Source organism: Pleurodeles waltl, chromosome 4_1, assembly GCF_031143425.1.
Source record: "Pleurodeles waltl isolate 20211129_DDA chromosome 4_1, aPleWal1.hap1.20221129, whole genome shotgun sequence".
Classification (NCBI taxonomy): Eukaryota; Metazoa; Chordata; class Amphibia; order Caudata; family Salamandridae; genus Pleurodeles; species Pleurodeles waltl.
The window spans coordinates 353,428,629-353,447,151 of record NC_090442.1 but is presented as its reverse complement, the minus strand read 5'-3'; the positions used below and the strand labels follow the sequence as shown (position 1 = coordinate 353,447,151).

Here is an 18,523-nt window from a genome sequence, read left to right as displayed (position 1 = left end):
ACGAGCAGTCAGGCCTACCCCAGAGGCAATGTGTAAAGCGTTTGCACAACGCAAAACACGCGTGACGCAAAATGTACACCACAAAGTAAACACAACACGGAGCTATGTAAAAATAATCTGTATTGCACAAAACATAATTAGACCAACATTACACATAAGTAATACCCTGCTACCTTAGCAGTTGTCAGAATGTTACACAAGTTACTAATACTCTGCAAGAATATGCAGTCTTCACATTAGAAAACGTAAGTACTCAGGATTCTGCAACAGAAGCAGTAGTCAGGAATTACAATAAGAGTTCTATGCACTTGTCATGAACAATTCCTAAATACCCACAAAAGGGACATTAGAGAATATCTCACAAGTCATATAAATACATATCCGCTTGTCATGCTCATAAAAGAAACATTAGCACATATGTAAAAACATCAAACACAGGTAGGTAATATATGAATCAATAAAAGTTGGTAGAAAGTACTTTGGATTGCAACTATTATTGGTCCTTTAAACAGTACCTGTTTGGATGAAGGCACCCCCAGTGCCTAGAAGGCGAACAATGGGGCTCCCGGCGCTCCTATGTGCAAAACGGGGGCCTTGGATTTCCTGGTGAGGAGAAGAGGGCGGCACGCACCTCTTCTATCCTGTTAACGGGCACCTCTGGGGACCGAGAATACTGGGGGCCTCGCTAGGCCTCCACCGGCCCTCACGAGGTGGGCCCGAGTCAGGGAAATCCTCTGAGGAAGGAGGGGGGCGCCAGGCACCCCCTCCGATTTGAAAACGGGCCATCGGCCCTTACATGGGGGGAGACCCCCAAGAAAATGTCACTGGCCCACGAGGGGGCCAACCAGGGAGCCGGTGGTCCAGGCGAGCCTCCGGTGAGGCTACCGCCTGGCCAGCAATCACAGGAGAGTCCTCCGGGACTCCCACAGACGAGGACTCCTGATGACGTCCTGGCCGAAGGCAGGGCCTGTCGGTGCCCCGGGGGTGCTCCACGGATCGGTCCTCGTCCCGGGGGCGCCGATAGGAGCACGCTTGCTCCGGATGAAAGCAGGAAGGTTCTCTTCGTGCCCTGGGGGCACTAGTAAGCGCGTAACACTCACGCCTTAACCAACAGCTTTCTCGGTGCTGTGGCGGTGATCCTTGGGGCTCCAAATGAAGGCAGCGCGCTTTAGGAAAGCGCGATGGCTCGTTTACAAGCCCGAGCTGCGGCGGTGATTTTGGGGCTCCAAATAAAGCTCTTTTCACAGCGCTAAGGCCAAATCTGCAGCCTGGGCTGCGGCGGTGATTTTTCCTCAGCAATAAAAAGATCGCCTTTTGGAAAGCGCTTCAGTCAAAGTTGTAGAGATTGTTTGCAGGGGTCAGGGGCCACAGCACCCTGCCCCTGGGAGCAAGCCAGACAAGAAGGAGCACAGGGCTGGTGGGCCCAGCTACAGGCCAGCACAAGGGGTGCAGATGGTGGCAGTTCTTACTAGTGAACAGGCAGGTCACAGGTCAGCACAGCAGCAGCAGTCCAAGGTGGTTTCCTGGTGAGTCCATTGATCAGCGTTCTGTGTCCCGTTTCAAGTTCAAAGAATGTTCAAATTGTGGGGAAATTCCCCTGTACTTATACTAGGGTTACAGTGTGTTTTACAATGGTAGGGAGAGGAGGTTCCAGCCAGTTACAACTGTTTCTGGGAGTGCCCCCTCTCTACTTTCAGCACAGGCTCCAAACATCTGTGGGGGGTTAACGACCCTATTGTGTGAGGCCAGGGCACAGCCTTTACAAATGCAGGTGTGCCCGCCTCTCCCTTCTCAGGAAGGCTTTAAATATGTAGATGCACCTCTGTGTCACCTCCACCCTCCCTGCGTTCAGGCTGTCTGAAAAGTATGCACAAAGCCTCAACTGCCAGTCTGCCCAGACGTGGATTGGAGACAAGCTGCAAAACCCCAAAGTCATAGGCACAGATAAATGCGCACTTTCTAGAAGAGGCCTTTCTGTGATAGTAATAAAAAATACACCTACACCAGTAAGCAGCATTTCTCACCACTATCACAACCATACCAAACATGCCTACTCTACCCCTCATAAATCAGACAATACCCCTTACACAGAAAGCAGGGCATTTCCAATGCAATCCTATGAGGCACCAAGTTAGGCTGTTTGTCACTACCAGGACAGGCCACGCAACATGGCACATGTCCTTCCTCCTACATACATGGCACCCTGCCCAAAGGGCTAGCTAGGGCACACCTTAGGGGTGACTTACATTTAGTAAAAGGGGAGTTCTGGGCCTGGCAAGTAAATTTAGATGCCACGTCCCTGTGGCAGGAAACTGCGCACACAGACTCTGTGCTAGCAGGCCTTAGATAGGTTTGACAGGCTACTTTATTGGGTGGTGCAAGCAGCGCTGCAGGCTCACCAGTAGCATTTAATTTACAGGCCCTGGGTATAGGGATACCACTTTACAAGGGACTTATAGGTCAATTAAATATGCCAATTAGGTATAATCCAATCATACCAAATTTGTAAGGAAGAGCACATGCACTTTAGCACTGGTTAGCAGTTAAAAAGTGCTCAGAGTCAAAAAGTCAGCCAACAAGGTTCAGAAAAATAAGGAGGCAAAAAGCAAAAAGTCTTGGGAATGACCCTGTAAAAGGGCCAGGTCCAACATTAGCTAATTGGGAATTAGCATCTACAAAATACTCAAAGTATAATTGTTGCAGAAGCACTAATGTAAGGTCTCCGACTGAAGAAAATTTAAGGAAAGCATAGGTATAAATAAAATAGACAGACTTGCATAGACTCTACTCTCAAAGAAGGCCCAGAAAGAACTAAGGCCCTCATTACAACCCTGGCGGTCGGTGATAAAGGGGCAGTAATACCGCAAACAAGCCGGCGGAAAAAAAAAAGCCACGGGCCACATCACAAAGCCCAAGGCCCCACCTTACTCCTGCATCAACATGGAGAGAACACTGCTGGGGCATCAGGTCGAAAATGCACAGGCACCTCAGGGGAACGGGGGGGCACCTCAGTCAGAAGATGGTACAACACCACTTGTCCTGGAGGGGGAAACATGCCCTGTGCAATGTCCTGGGGAGGTCAAGGCCACAGTCTCTATTGGGTGGTCTGCCCAATGCTTGATCCTGGGGACTGCAAGGCCACAGTCTCTCAAATGGGTGGTCTGCCCACTGCTTGATCCTGGGGAGTGCAAGGCTGCAATCTCTCGAGTGGGTGGTCTGCCCACTGCTTGGTCCTGGGGAGTGCAAGGCCACAGTTTCTCAAGTGGGTGGTCTGCCCACTGCTTGGTCCTGGGGAGTGTAACGCCACAGTCTCTCAGGTGGGTGGCCTGCCCACTGCTTGGTCCTGGGGAGTGCAAGGCCACAGTCTCTCAAGTGGGTGGTCTGTCCACTGCTTGGTCCTGGGGAGTTCAAGGCCACAGTCTCTCAAGTGGGTGGTCTGCCCACTGCTTGGTCCTGGGGAGTGCAAAGCCATAGTCTCTCTAGTGGGTGGTTTGCCCACTGCTTGGTCCTGGGGAGTGCAAGGCCACAGTCTCTCTAGTGGATGCCTTCTTCCACTACTTCTGGAGAGGGCTTTGTGCCCAGTGTGCCGCATACTGGCAAGGAGGGGGTGAGTGGATGCCTTCTTCCACTGGTTCTGAAGGGGGCTTTTTGCCCAGTGTGCTTCATCCTGGCAAGGAGGGGGTGAGTGGATGCCTTCTTCCACTGGTTCTGGAGGGGGTTTTGTGCCCTGAGAAGCAGATCTTGGGGAGTGCAATGTCACAGTCACTCTCCTGGGTGTCAGACCCACACGATTTGCAGTGGGTAGGATGCATTACAGTCCATGGATGCAGGACTACACACTTCCTGCCGGCGGTGATGGCTGCCCACTGGGGCTGCTCCTGCTGGCAGTGGTGCAGGTGGTGTTGCAGGTGGCGGTGCAGGTGATGGTCCTGCTGGCGGTGCAGCTGGCAGTACAGGTGGCGGTGGCGGTGCTGGTGCAGGAAGTGGTGGGGAGGCTCCAGCCCTTCCCCTACAGCCTCGGACATCTGCCCACTGGGGCTGCTACTACTGGCAGTGGTGCAGGTGGTGATGCAGGTGGCGGTGCAGGTGATGGTGCTGGTGCAGGTGGCAGTGCAGGTGGCGGTGCTGGTGGTGGTGAAGGAAGTGGTGGGGAGAGGCTCCAGCCCTTCCCCTGCAGCCTCAGACAGCTGCCCACTGGGGCTGCTGCGGCTGGCAGTGGTTCTGGTGGCGGTGCAGGTGGGGGTGTAGGTGGCGGTGCTGAAGGCGGTGCAGACAGTGGTGGGGGAGGCTCCAGCCCTCCCCCAACAGCCTCAGACGGCTGCCCACCGGTGCTGCTGCTGCTGGCAGTGGTGCTGGTGGAGGTGCTGGCAGTGGTGAGGGGAGGCTCCAGCCCTTCCCCTGCAGCCTCGGACAGCTGAAGCGCCATGGTTAGTGTTGGGGGCTCAGATTCGGTCACAGCACCAGGCCTCCTGTCCCTCCTGCCTGCAGAGGCAGGCCCTTTGCCGTTGCCGTCTGGTGGTGTCTCCACGCCCTTGCCCTTGTCCTTGTCCTTGCTGTCTGGTGGTGCCTCCTTGCCCTTCCCCTTGTAAGCTGGTGGTGCCTCCTTGCTCTTCCCCTTGTAAGCTGGTGGTGCCTCCTTGCCCTTGGCAGCTGGTGGTACATCCTTGCCCTTCACCTTGGCAGCTGGTGCAGGCACACTGCCAGTGCTGATGGGTGTTTCCTTGGAGCCTCTCACACCTGCAGTAGCTGCCGAAAATACAGTGGCCATAGACTGGGTGGCTGAGGTGCTAGCCTGGGTTCTGCCCCCCCTAGCCTGACGTGAAGGACGGGGGGGATAGGGAAGAGGTCAATGGCGGAGAGGAAAAGGTTCTTAGGGACACTGGGGCGGGAAGAGGGTGAAGGTTTGGGAGTGAAGGAAGAGGGAGTGGTTGTAGGAGGTGTCTGCTGTGTTTGGGTGCAGGTGCATGGGCTGGATGCTGTTGTGAGGTGGATGGCTGTTGGGTGTCTGAGAGCTTGCGTTTGTGTAGTTTGGGAGGAGGAGGCACAGACACAGTGGGAGAGGACACAGGGGACGTGTGCATGGATGTAGGGTTGGTGACTGCAATTGAGGGGCATGTAGTGATAGGCATGATAGTGGTAGTGGTTAAGGATGTAGTGCATGTAGGTGTGAGTGGAGATGCTACTGGGAGGGAGGCGGACGACGAGGTGGAGGGAGACACAGTGGAGGCAGGGAATTTTGTTATGTCAGCATCTAGCTGGTGTTTGTGTGAGTGCCTGTGGGATGATGTGTGGTGCTTGTGTTTGCCTGAGCCACTCCTGTGTGTTGTCTTGGGTGCATGCTGGTCTGAATGTGTGCTTGGGATAGGTTGGGGTTCAGGGGAATGGGACTGGGATTGGGATGAGAAAGTTGGAGGGCTGAGGCTAGAGACAGGAACAATGGCTGCCATCAGGGAGGAGGCCAGACCCTCGAATTATCTCTGTTGGGCCACCACGCCAGAGTGAATGCCCTCCAGGAATACATTTGTATGTTGCAAATGCCCTGCCAGGCCCTGGATGACATTCACTATGGTTGACTGCCCAACAGAGATGGATAGCAGGAGGTCAATAGCTTCCTCACTCAGGGCAGCAGGGCTAACTGGGGAAGGGCCTGAGGTGCCTGTGGTGAAGAAAATGCACACCGTCCTGGGGGACCGGGCATGAGAAACTCGCTGAGGGGCTGCTGGGAGGGTGGTGCTGGTATGGAGGTGATGGCTGTACCTGTAGTTGGGGTGACAACAGAGGTGCCCGCCACCACTAAGGAGCTTCCATCGGAGGAGGTATCACTTTCAGAACTGTCCCCTCCTGTCTCTGCGGTGATGCTCCCCTCGCCCTCCGTCGCACTGGTGCCCTCACTGTCGGTGGATTCGGCCTCATGGGCCCTGTGGGCTGAAGCTCCCTCTGTCGCCGGTGCCTCTGCTCCACCTCCAGATGATGCTAATGCACATAAGGACAGGATGACAAAACAAAAAGGGGGGGAAGAGACAGAGGATACACTTGGTCAATGGCAGCAACAACACCACTGTTGGCATACACAACACACAGCGAACAGCCCGACACACTATGCAATGCACTACCAGTGACAATGCTAATCACCATGCCATGGACAGTAATACCTAACGCCAGTTGCAGCATACCTGAGACCCACAGAGCCCTGCCCAGTAGTGGATGCCCACTAGCTTGGTTGGAGGTGGAGTTCATCAGCCCCTGCCCAACATGGAACCTACCCTGCAATGTCCGGCCTGGCCTAGGGGCACCAACAGGTGCACATCCCCCACCCAGAAACCACCCCACCACGCTCAAGTAGTATATTGGGAAACTGTACTCACCCCATTGTGGCTGCTGTGATGCCCTCAAGCGGCCATCCAGCTCCGGATGGTCCACCGCCAGTATGCAGACCATCAGGGGGGTCAGGGTTCGACGGGCACCCCTTCCTCATTGGGAGGCCATCCCCAGCAGGGCCTCTGCCGTCTTCCGTGCCCAGTGTCTCACGTCCTCCCACCATTTGCAACAGTGGGTACTCCAACTGCCAAAGACCCCCAGGGTCTGCACATCCTTGGCGATGGCATGCCATATTCCCTTTTACAGTTGGGAGCTGCCCTGCAGAGGAAATACACATAGAGAAAGGGTACCATAGAGAAAGTGTAACAGGCCAGATAGTCTGTTACACTAATGGCTCACCATATCCCTCCCATCCCCTTACGCACATACATTGCCCACCATACATGCAGCACGCTGCCCAGCACCACTCAACCACCCTCCCTTACACGAGGCCCTCACAAACAGCACTCCATGCATTCATGCCCCATGCATCGTGCTCACAGTGTACTCACCTGTTGGTCTCGAGGCCCATACAGCATTCGGTACTGAGGTAGAACCCCATTAACCAGTCTCTCCAGCTCCACAGCGGTGAAGGCAGGGGCCCTTTCCCCAGTGACACGAGCCACGGTCGGTTCCAGACATAGGTCACAGCAGCACTTGCAGTGTAGGTCCTCTCCTGTTGAAGGTCACGTAGCAAGTGAGTGAACAGATGGAAAGCTGTGTGCCCAATTGGACCCAGACCTGATCTCTGCTATCCGTCACCCCACTGGGATCCCCCCTCTTGAGAAAGTCCTAGCTATGCTCCATTTCTTGGCAACTGTCTCCTTCCAAGTGAAAGTGGGCTTGGCAGCAGGAATGTCTCAGCCAATGTTCTCAATAGAGCTGATCAGAGTGTTGTCTGCCCTGATGAAACACATGCGCAGCTACATTGTTTTCCCCCAGGTGGAGGATTTGTCCACAGTGAAAGCTGACTTCTATACAATGGGACACATCCCCAACATTATTGGGGCAATAGATGGTACACATATTGCCTTTGACCCCTCCCGGAAAAATGAACAGGTGTTCAGAAATTGAAAGAGCTTTCACTCTATGAATGTGCTGATAGTGTGCCTGGCAGAGTAGTACATCTCCCATATGAATGCAAAGTATCCTGGGTCTGTGCATGATGCCTTTATCCTGAGGAATAACAGCATCCCATATGTGATGGCTAAACTCCAGAGGCACAGAGTGTGGCTAATAGGTGAGCCCATGGTCCCCACCCAGCATATTTTGGTGTATGGGTATGGGGTTGGCACTAAGGGTTAGTGTCTGGCTAACAGGTATCCCTCAGTATTTGCAGGTGACTCTGGTTACCCCCGACCCGTCATGGCTCCTGACCCCTGTGAGGAATCCCAGGACAAGGGCAGAGGAACGTTACAATGAGGCACATGGGTGAACAAGAAGAATTATAGAGCAAACCTTTGGCCTCCTGAAAGCCAGGTTTTGGTGCCGCCATCTAACCGGTGGTTCCATATGCTACTCACCCAAGAAGGTGTGCCAGATCATCATGGCATGTTGCATGTTGCACAACCTTGCCTTACGTCGCCAGGTGCCTTTTCTGCACGAGTATGAAGCTGGAGATGAGCGTGTGGCAGCAGTGGACTCTGTGGACAGTGACAAAGATGAGTCAGAGGATGAGGATGTGGACAATAGAACAGCAATCATTCGACAGTACTTCCAGTGACACACAGGTAAACCACTGTAACTTCACCTTCCATTGCAGTTTTGTATTGTGATTTTTTACTGGCAGGCTGATATTCCCACTACTATGGCCACTTACTGTACCCTTTGACATGTCTATTTACAGATATCTGTGCCCCACTCTGGCTCCTGGTGTAGTGACTGCAGCAAACTGCAGGTCATATCTATGTATACATTACTGTACAGCTGAATTGCAATGTCTACAGATTGTTAAACAAATACATAGTTCAATCACTTGACAGACTCATTACTTGTATTTTTTACAAGGATGTTTATTCATGTTCTACTATGTGGATGGGGTATTGCTATAGGCTGGGGAGGTGGTGGAGGAGAGTCCAGGTAAGAGTCCAGTCTATTTGTATCACAGGTGCATTGTCCAAGGGCGCATAGGAAGTGGAGCAATGGCAGTTCAAGTGGACAAGGTGACAATCAGGAGAGTCTTATTTCCTAGCGGGGGTCTTGGCAATGTTTCCTGGCTTCTGCTGGATCGCAGGGACTGTTTGTGAGGTGGTTCTCCTTCTGCAGGGGGTAGGGTGCTGGTGGCCTGTTGTTCATGTGGCGGGGTCTCCTGTCCACTAGCATCAGCGGAGGTGGAGGGCTGTTCATCGGTTTGGCTAGTGTCAGGGACCCTTTGGTGTGCCACTGCCTCCCTCATGGTGTTGGCCATGTCTGCCAGCACTCCTGCAATGGTGACGAGGGTGGTGTGGATGTCCCTCAGGTCCTCCCTAATCCCCTGGTATTGTCCCTCCTTCAGCTGCTGGGTCTCCTGCAACTTGGCCAGAATCTGGCCCATCGTCTCCTGGGAATGGTGGTATGCTCCCAGGATGTTGGTGAGTGCCTCATGGAAAGTCGGTTCCCTGGGCCTGTCCTCACCCTATCGCACAGCAGTCCTCCCAGGTTCCCTGTTGTCCTGTGTCTCTATCCTCTGAACCGTGTGCCCACTGCCACTGACCCCAGGTACCTAATCGTCCTGTGTTTGTGGTGTGCCCTGGGGTCCCTGTAGTGGTGGACACATTGCTGATTGACGTGTCCTGGGGGCAGAGGTATGTGCCTGCTGGGTGGGTGCTGTGGTGGTGTTTGCCTGAGGGGGAGGCTTTGTGGTGGTATGGGACTGTGCCTGGGTAACCGTCTGTCTGGAGGTCCCTGATGGGCCAGGTTGGTCATCCTGATCCAGGCAAGCAGAGCTGCTGTCTTCACTGTGGGCCTCTTCTTGGGGGGGACTGGATGTTGCTGGTACCTCCTCTCCAGTGACGTTGTGTGGGAGACCTGTGGGGATGTAAATGTAGTGTTATTGTTTCTGCGTGTCACATCTTGTGCATGGGTGTGTTGGCCTCTATGGTTGTGAGTGCCCTGTCAGCTTTGCCTTGTGTGAATAGTTATTTTGTGGGCTAGGTGATTCTCTCTAGTGTGCAAGCTGTGGTGATGGGTGTCCACGCAGGGCTGTGAGTGGTGTCCATGCATTGGTGGTGCATTCAGTGCTGGGTACTGGGATGGGCGGGTTGTGATGGTGGGGTGTATGTGAGGAGGTGGGGTGATGGGGGTGAGGGTAGGGGTGGGGGTACGTGATGGCATGCAGGTAGGGGGGTGATAGTGATAGAGATTTGACTTACCAGATTCCTGTACTCCTGCTACTCCTGCCAGGCCTTCAGGATGCAGTGTTGCCAAGACTTGCTCCTCCCATGTTGGTAGTTGTGGGGGAGGAGGTGGGGGTCCGCCACCAGTCCTCTGTACTGCTATCTGGTGTCTTGCTACCACAGAATGCACCTTCCCCTGTAGGTCGTTCCACCTCTTCCTGATGTCATCCCTTGTTCTGGGGTGCTGTCCCACGGCGTTCACCCTGTCCACGATTCTCCGCCAGAGCTCCATCTTCCTAGCGATGGATGTCTGCCGCACCAGTGATCCGAATAGCTGTGGCTCTACCCGGATGACTTCCTCCACCATGACCCTTAGATCCTCCTCTGAGAGCCTGGGGTGTCTTTGTGGTGCCATGGGTGTAGTGTGAGTGGTGTGTGTGAGGGTGTGTGGGGTGAGGTGTTGGGGTGTGTCCTGTGAGGTACGTGGATGGTGTATGGGTGATGGTGCTCTGTGGCTCTGGTTCTGTGGGTGCTCTGGTTCTGTGGCCACTGTGAAGGCCAGGTCCACAATCACAGAGCTGTGTGCCCAATTGGAGCCAGACCTGATCTCATCACCATCATCTGACTGGGATCCCCCTCTTGTGCAAGTGGAATCAGTGCTCCATTTCTTTGCAACTGGTTCTTTCCAAGTGAAAGTGGGCTTGGCAGCAGGAATGTCGCAGCCAGTGTTCTCAATTGTGCTAGCAAGAGTCTCATCTGCCCTGGTAAAACACATGTGCAGGTACATTTCTTTCCCCCAGGTGGAAGATTTGGCCACTGTGAAGGCCAGATTCTATTCAGTGGTACTTATCTCCATTGTTATTGGGGCGATTGATGGGGCACATATTGCATTTGTCCCCCCCCTCCCAGAATAAACAGGTGTTCAGGAATCGTAGGAGTTTCCACTCACTGAATGTGCAGATGCTGTGCCTGGTGGAAGAAGTACATCTCCCATGTCAATGCTAAGTATCCTGGGTCGGTGCATGATGCCTTTGTTCTGAGGAATAGCAGCATTCCAAATGTGATGGGCCAACTACAGAGGCACAGGGTGTGGCTAATAGTTGAGTGAACCTTGGTCCCCACCCACTGTATGTTAGTGTATACCTACAGGTGTTCCCCCATAGGATTGTGTGAGGGTAAATGTGGACCCTCAATACTTGCAGGTTACTCTGGCTACCCAAACCTATTGGGGCTGCTGACCCCTGTGAGGAATGCCAGGACAGGGGCTGAGGAAAGTTATATGAGGCACATGGGTGAACCAGACGGATCATTGAGAGGACCTTTGGCCTCCTGAAGGCCAGGTTCAGGTACCTCCATCTAACAGGTGGTCCCTGTGCTACTCACCCGAGAAGGTCTGCCAGATAGTAGTGGAATGCTGCATGTTGCACAACCTGGCCCTCAGATGCCATGTACCTGTTTTGCAGGAGGAGGAGACTGGAGATGCCCTTGTGGCAGCAGTAGACCCTGAGAACAGTGAGGATGAAGAGGCTGAGGATGAGGATGAGGACACAAGTACATCAGTTAACCGCCAATACTTCCAATTACACACAGGTGAGACAGAGCAACTGCACATTCCTATGACTCTTGGTGTATTCTGTGTGGCTGTAGCATGATGGCATTAACTTTCTTTGCATCTCAACTTACTGTCACCTATGGCTTGTCATTTTACAGATGTTGGTGATATAACAACTGTGTACTGATGTGCTGACTACAGCCAGCTACAGGTCCTTATTTCTATGTTTTCATAGTGTACAGTTCATTTGCACTATACGTGACTGTTTCCATAAATGCAAATTTTCAATACATAAAACACTAGTAGTCAAGTTGTGTTCAAGGGTGTTTATCGTAGTGCTAAGAAATTGAGGGGAAAGTGCAATGGAATGGGGTGATGATGGAGGAAAATCCAGTATATTGTTCCAGTCTGTTTGTAGCACAGATGCAGTGTCCAAGTGGCCATAGGAAGGGGAGCAAAGGCAGTTCAAAGTGGACAAGGTGACAGTGTGGGACACAAGGGAGACAATCAGGAGAGTCACATTTCCTGGCGGTGGTCTTGGCAACTGTCTCTGGCTTCGGTCTGGTTCGCATGGAATGTTTACGGGGTGGTTCACCTTCTGGAGGGGAAGGGGTGCTGTTTGCCTGTGGGTCCTGTGGCGGGGTCTCCTGCCCACTAGCTGCAGCAGAAGTGAATGGCTGGTCAATGGACTGGCTAGTGGTAGGGGTCCGCTGCTGTGCTGTTGCCTCCTTCATGATGTTGGCCATGTCTGCCAGCACCCCTGCTATGTAGATCAGGGTGGTGTTAATAGCCTGAAAGTCCTCCCTGATTCCCTGATACTGTCCCTCCTGCAGCCACCTGTTCTCCTGCACGTTGTCAAGGATCTGGCCCATCATGTCTTTGAATGTTGGTAGGCTCCCAGGATCTCGGAGAGTGCCTCCAGGAGAGTTGGTTCACTGGTCCTGTCCTGCCCTGGCACACAGCAGGCCTCCTAGTGCCCCTGTTGGCGGGTGCCTGTGTCCCCTGAACAGTGTGCCCACTGTCACTGACCTCAGGTCCATGACTGTCTTGGGTATGAAGTGTGGACTAGGGTCCCTGTAAAGTTGGGCACACTGCTGATTGACGTGTCCTGGGGACAGAGGTGTGTGTACGCTGAGTGGGTGCTGTGGTGTTGGATACTGATGGGGAGGCTCTGTGGTGGACTGTGAGTGGGCTTGGGTGACCGGCTGTCCAGAGGTGCCTGATGGGCCAGGTAGGTCATCCAGATCCTAAAGTCCAGAGTTACTGTCATCACTGGGGGCATCTTCTGTTGGGGGACTGGATAGTCGTGGCACCTCCTCTCTGCTGACATTGGTTGCGGTACCTGTGGGGACGTAAGTGATGTATTATGCTTCATGTGTGTGACATATTGTACGTCCCTGGCTTCCAATCTATTGGTGGTTTTGCCCTGCCACCTTTTGTTTGTGTATGATGATGTATTGTGTGATTGCTAGTTTCTGTATGCTGTGCATGCTTTTGTAATGGGTGTTAATGCAGGGCTGGGAGAGCTGTCCATGCATTGGTATAGCATGCAGGGCTTGGCGTTCGGGTTAGTCATATGTGTAGGTGCAGTATGTGGGATGTGGTGAAGTGATGGAAGTGAGGGTGAGGGTGTGAGATGGCATCAGGTATGGGGGTGAGTAGTAGTAAATATTGGCTTGCCAGTGTCCAGTCCTCCGGCTACTCCACTGAGTCCCTCAGGATGCAATATTGACAAGACTTGCTCCTCCCATGCTGTGAGCAGGGGGGAGGAGGTGGGGATCCAACACCAGTCACCGGTCTCTGCCATAGCTCAATCTTCCTTGCAATGGATATCTGCTGTACCTGTGCACCAAAGAGCTGTGGCTCTAACCTGACAATTTCCTCCACCTTGACCCTTAAATCCTCCTCAGTAAAACAGGGGTGCTTTTGTGGTGCCATGGGTGTTGTGTGATGTGTGTTTGTGAGGGTGTGTTGGGTAATGTGGTGGAGTGTGTGATGTGGAGTGCGTGAGAGGTGTATGGGTGTAAGTGGTGTGAATGTCTAGCTGTCTCTGTGATCTTCTTCTCAGTCTCCTGGTGTCAATTGTTGTTCATAAGGGGTTGTACCCACAACAATGTGGGTGTGTGTTTTATAGTGGTGTGTGTGAGTGGGTGTGGTGTGTGTATGGGTGTCAGGTGTGTGTTTTTGGTATTGGCCAATGTAGTGTTTCTTTGTTTGCGGGTGTCCATTTTGAGCGCAGCGGTACGTACCGTTAGTGGTTTACCGCCGTTGAATGTCCGCAATGGTGATTTGTGGGTCATAATGTGATGGGCGTTGTTTTGTTGGCGCAACGGTATGGGTTTTGGGACTACCCCTTAATCATTGACCTCTGGTCTGGCAGATTTGTGTATGTGGCTGTATTCTGTCGGATTGGTGAACGGATATCTGCCACCGTGGCATTATGTTGGTGACCGTCAGCATGTCGGTAAGTGGGATTTACCGCCAGTGTCATTATGAGGGCCTAAGTGATCACAAAGAAATTAACAGATTTTTCCCAGAATCATGGGACATTGAGCCAAAACTGTGCCAACACTGTGACTCAAACCTACTTTCCCAGTTCCAAAGTCCTCAGCTCTAGCCTGTGCTGCAAATTTCACCTTGCAACATCAACCAAACATTTGCAGTAATCCAAGACTAAGGGGCTGCTTTATATTTTGGTAGTATTTATAGTCATTTGCAAAAGTGATGAAGATTCACCTGTACGATTTAAATGCAGACAGGTCTTCACAGATAGACACACCAGAGAGACTATTCTGTCTCCACTGAGACAAAACTTCTCATACAGCCTGGGAGTAACGGCCATTAGAGGAATGGCTAAATGCCCACACGCCCAATTTAGACAGATGGGGCTGTAGTAATTGTTCACTGTTTCATACCGGCAGGCAAAACCTAGCAGTAAAGAACAGTAAAAACATGTTCATGCTCCCATGGCAAGGGGAGCATTGTATTATTTCTTTATAACAAGAAAATTCCATCACAAGATTTTTTTTTTTGTAAAGAAAAACAATTAATTTGTGCTATAGGGGTGTGTCCTGCTGATGCAACTCTGTAGCAACGAGTAAAACGCATTGACAGGAACCGCCTTGATGGTGGTTCCTGCCAATGTTTTAATAAATGACCACCCCCTTGGTGGCCATTTATGATTTAGGTTGGCAGTCCCTCCATCATGGGGAGGGAGTAATTTATTCCGTTCCCATGGTGGAACAATGGACCATCCATCTATATTTAAATCATCCCCTAAGTCATCAATAATATTCAGAAGAGCAGCAGATGATGGAATACCAGAGATTCTCATGTCTCTCCACCTGAGTACTTCGTGAACACTAAAAGAAATCTTCTTGTTCACAGTGCTCATGCTGAACAAGAAGATCTGGCCATTTAAATGATGTTGAGAAGCACACCTTGGTTAATTTTGCTTTCATCATACTATTAGCTCTCTCCACAACTCCTGATACTTCTTGGTGATTGCTACATTGGAACTTTTGCATGATTCTTTGTGCTGTACACAGAGCTCTCATGATTGCATACTTAAAATGTATGTCCTTGTCTGCCTCTATAAGTTAGCAGATCTTTGGTCAACTCCCCCAGCACAAATATAGCTACTGCCAGTGCATTTCATCTCCTTGTTGGGTATGCTTGAATTCATTTTAAGAATAAACAATCACTTACATATATTTTAACTGGGGGTGGGTGGAGGTCACGGAGTGTTACTGCGCAGAATTCCATGGAGATAACTGAAAACACTGTGAGTTCCACTCTGCCATAAAATTCTACTTACACAACACAGCAACACATGCATAAATATTTCAATGCCTATCTCCTTTCTCTACAAAGAACTGCAAGTGCAAATAGGGAGATCCTTACCTGTGGAGGACCCGGCACTTTGGCCCTCATTACAACATTGGCGGTAAAAGCCGCTTACCGCCGTGCAGAAGACCGCCAACACACCGCCGCGGCCACGGAATTCCGCCACAGCTATTATGACCCACAGCACGGAATCCACCAAAATTCAGACACCCAAACAAGCCCGCCACACCAAAGGTCAGTGATAAACTGGAGAAAACAAAACCTCCACCGTCATGCCAACAGAAAAACACCCACACTATCAAGACACAAGAATCCACGCAGCGGTCTTTCAACTGCGGTATTCCATTGGCTGTACACACAGCTGCGCTCAAAATACACACACTCTTACAAAACAAAGCCACATTGGACAATTCGAAATACACACACCTGATACACATACACACACCACTCCCACACACCCATTACAATATAAAACACACACCCACATCACCCACAAACCCCTATGACAAAAAATTCAGAAAGATGGCCAGAGAGAGACAGCACCAGCAAGAACAACAGGATCCACAGGCACACAACACCATCACCCACAGAACTTCCACACACCTCACACAACACACCACTACATATCAGCACACTTATCACCACACACTCCACCCCACACATCACCTACACCACCCCATGGCACGGCAAAGACACCCCAGGTTCACAGAGGAGGAGCTCAGGGTCATGGTGGAGGAAATCGTCCGGGTAGAGCCACAGCTATTTGGATCACAGGTGCAGCGCACCTCAATAGCAAGGAAGATGGAGCTATGACGAAGAATAGTGGACAGGGTCAACGCAGTGGGACAGCACCCAAGAAGTCAGGAGGACATCAGGAAGAGGTGGAACGACCTACGGGGGAAGGTGCGTTCCATGGTCTCAAGACACCACCAGGCGGTTCAGCAGACTGGCGGCGGACCCCCACCTCCTCCCCCACAACTAACAACATGGGAGGAGCAGGTCTTGGCGATTCTGCATCCTGAGGGCCTCGCAGGAGTAGGTGGAGGAATGAACTCTGGTCAGACAAATCTTAATTATTACATCCCCCACCCTACCTGCATGCCAGCACATACCCCCACCCTCACCCTCACCCCCAGCACCCCAACTCCTCACATTACAAACCACCCATCCCAACACCAAGCCCTGCATGCAACAACAAAGCATGGACACTCATCACTAAAGAATGCCCACTGCACATACCCATACAACCCCCTAATGCATCATCACACAAGGTCCCACACAGGAATGCAAGCACTGGGGTACAAAGTCACCCACCCATTGCACACCATAACACACACAGATGTAATAACCATCCTTTTATACCCCTGCCGGACCCCTACCCAACGTCACCGGACAAGAGGGTCCACACATGTCCACACCACCAACAGAAGAGGCCCACAGTGATGACAGCAGCTCTGTCCAACTGGATCTAGATGACCAGCCCGGACCATCGGGGAACTCGGGACAGTCGGTTCCCCTCACCCAGTCACAGGCCACCACAGACCTTCCCCCCTCTGGAAACACCAGCACAGCACCCACCCAGCGGGCCCATACCTCCGTCCCCAGGACACGTCAATCAGCTGTGTGTCCACCACTACAGGGATCCTAGGATAACCCACCACCCCAACAACAACAGGGACCCGGGGGCAGTGGCAGTGGGCACACGGTCCAGGGGACGGAGGCCCAGGAACACAGGGGAACTGGGAGGGCTGCTGTGCGACAGGGGGCGGACAGGCCAAGGGAACCCCACTCTCCACGAGGCCCTCTCCTCCATCATGGGAGCCTACCACCACTCCCAGGAGACGATGGCAACGGTACTGGCCAAGTTTCAGGAGACCCAGCGCCTGCAGGTGGAACAGTAGATGGGCTTCAGGGAGGAACTCAGAACCATCAGCTCCACCCTGGGCACCATCGTAGGGGTGCTGAAGGAAGTACTCAACACCAGGAGGGACACTGTGGCACTACAAGGGGCCCCTGACACTAGCATGGACAATAAACTGCCCGCCACCTCCGCCAGCGCTAGTGGACAGGACGCCCCGCCACAGGAACACCACACCAGCACCCCACCCCCTGCAGAGGGAGAACCACCCCACAAATGGTCCCTGAGTTCCAGGACAAAGATAGAGCACGATACCAAGACCCCCGCCAAGAAATGAGACCACCGTGATTGTCATCCCACTGTCCCACTTTGTCACCCTGTCCATACTTAAACTGCCCCAGCTCCACTTCCTAAGCCCATATGGGCAATGCACCTGTGAGACTAATAGACTGGACTCTGCCATGGACATTTCTCCGCCACCACCACTCATCATTTCACTACCCCCTCCAATATTGAGCACTTAAATAAACACACTTAAAGCACAAAACAATCTGGAGTCTGTCTGTGATTTCAAAATAGTGTATTAACAATTACAGTGACAAAATGCTCTTTCAACTGTAATGTCAACATACCTATGTCACACAGCTCTAGTCCATGAGGAATCTAAGCAGATGTCACACAGTGGGACCCACATTTGTGAAATCGTAAGGGAAAGTGACAACTCAGTGACCATACACTGGGTGAAAACTACAGACAGTAGAGAGGTAGTAGTGTTAAAGTACATGTAGTAGGCAGGTCTGTACCCTTGCCTGTGTCTCACTGGAAATATTGCTGGATCACTGAGTCCCTGTTGTTCATGTCTTCTTCCTCTGCTTCCTCACCTTCACTGTCCACAGGCTCCACATCTGCCACAACACCGCCATCTGGACCATCATCCTGAAGAAAAGGCACCTGTCGTCGCAAAGTCAAGTTGTGAAGCATACAGCAGGCCACAGTGATCTGGCACACCTTCTTTGGTGAGTAGAATAGGGATCCACCTGTCACATGGAGGCACCTGAACCTGGCCTTCAGGAGGCCAAAGGACCGCTCGATCACCCTCCCAGTTCTCCCATGGGCCTCATTGTAGTGTTCCTCTGCCCTTGTCCTGGGATTCCTCACTGGGGTCAGTAGCCATGACAGGTTGGGGTAACCAGAGTCACATGCAAATGGTGAGGGACAACTGTTAGAAACGCACTAACCTGGAGGGACATCCCCAGACCCAGACAACCATTCCCACTGACTTGCTTCCAGGTGCTCACCTAATAGCCACACGTGGTGCCTCTGGTGTTGACCCATCACATAAGGGATGCTGCTATTCCGCAGGATGTAGGCGTCATGCACTGAGCCAGGGAACATGGCATTCACATGTGAGATGTACTGGTCTGCCAAACATACCATCTGTACATTCATCGAATGATAACTCTTCCGGTTTCTGTACACCTGTTCATTCCTGTGGGGGGGGAACCAAAGCCACATGGGTCCCATCAATGGCACCTATGATGTTGGGGATGTGTCCCAGGGCATAGAAATCACTTTTCACTGTAGGCAAATCCTCCA

The 18,523-nt window shown here is 52.2% G+C and overlaps 1 protein-coding gene across 1 annotated transcript in view; it reads left to right on the top strand.

The window, feature by feature from the left end:
• PLCZ1 (phospholipase C zeta 1) overlaps window positions 1-18,523 on the top strand; it is a 481,365-nt gene that overhangs the window by 216,985 nt on the left and 245,857 nt on the right. The window contains exon 5 of the mRNA XM_069227516.1: window positions 3,960-3,968. Coding sequence (XP_069083617.1) covers window positions 3,960-3,968 — 9 coding nt within the window. The remainder of the gene's footprint in view (window positions 1-3,959; window positions 3,969-18,523) is intronic.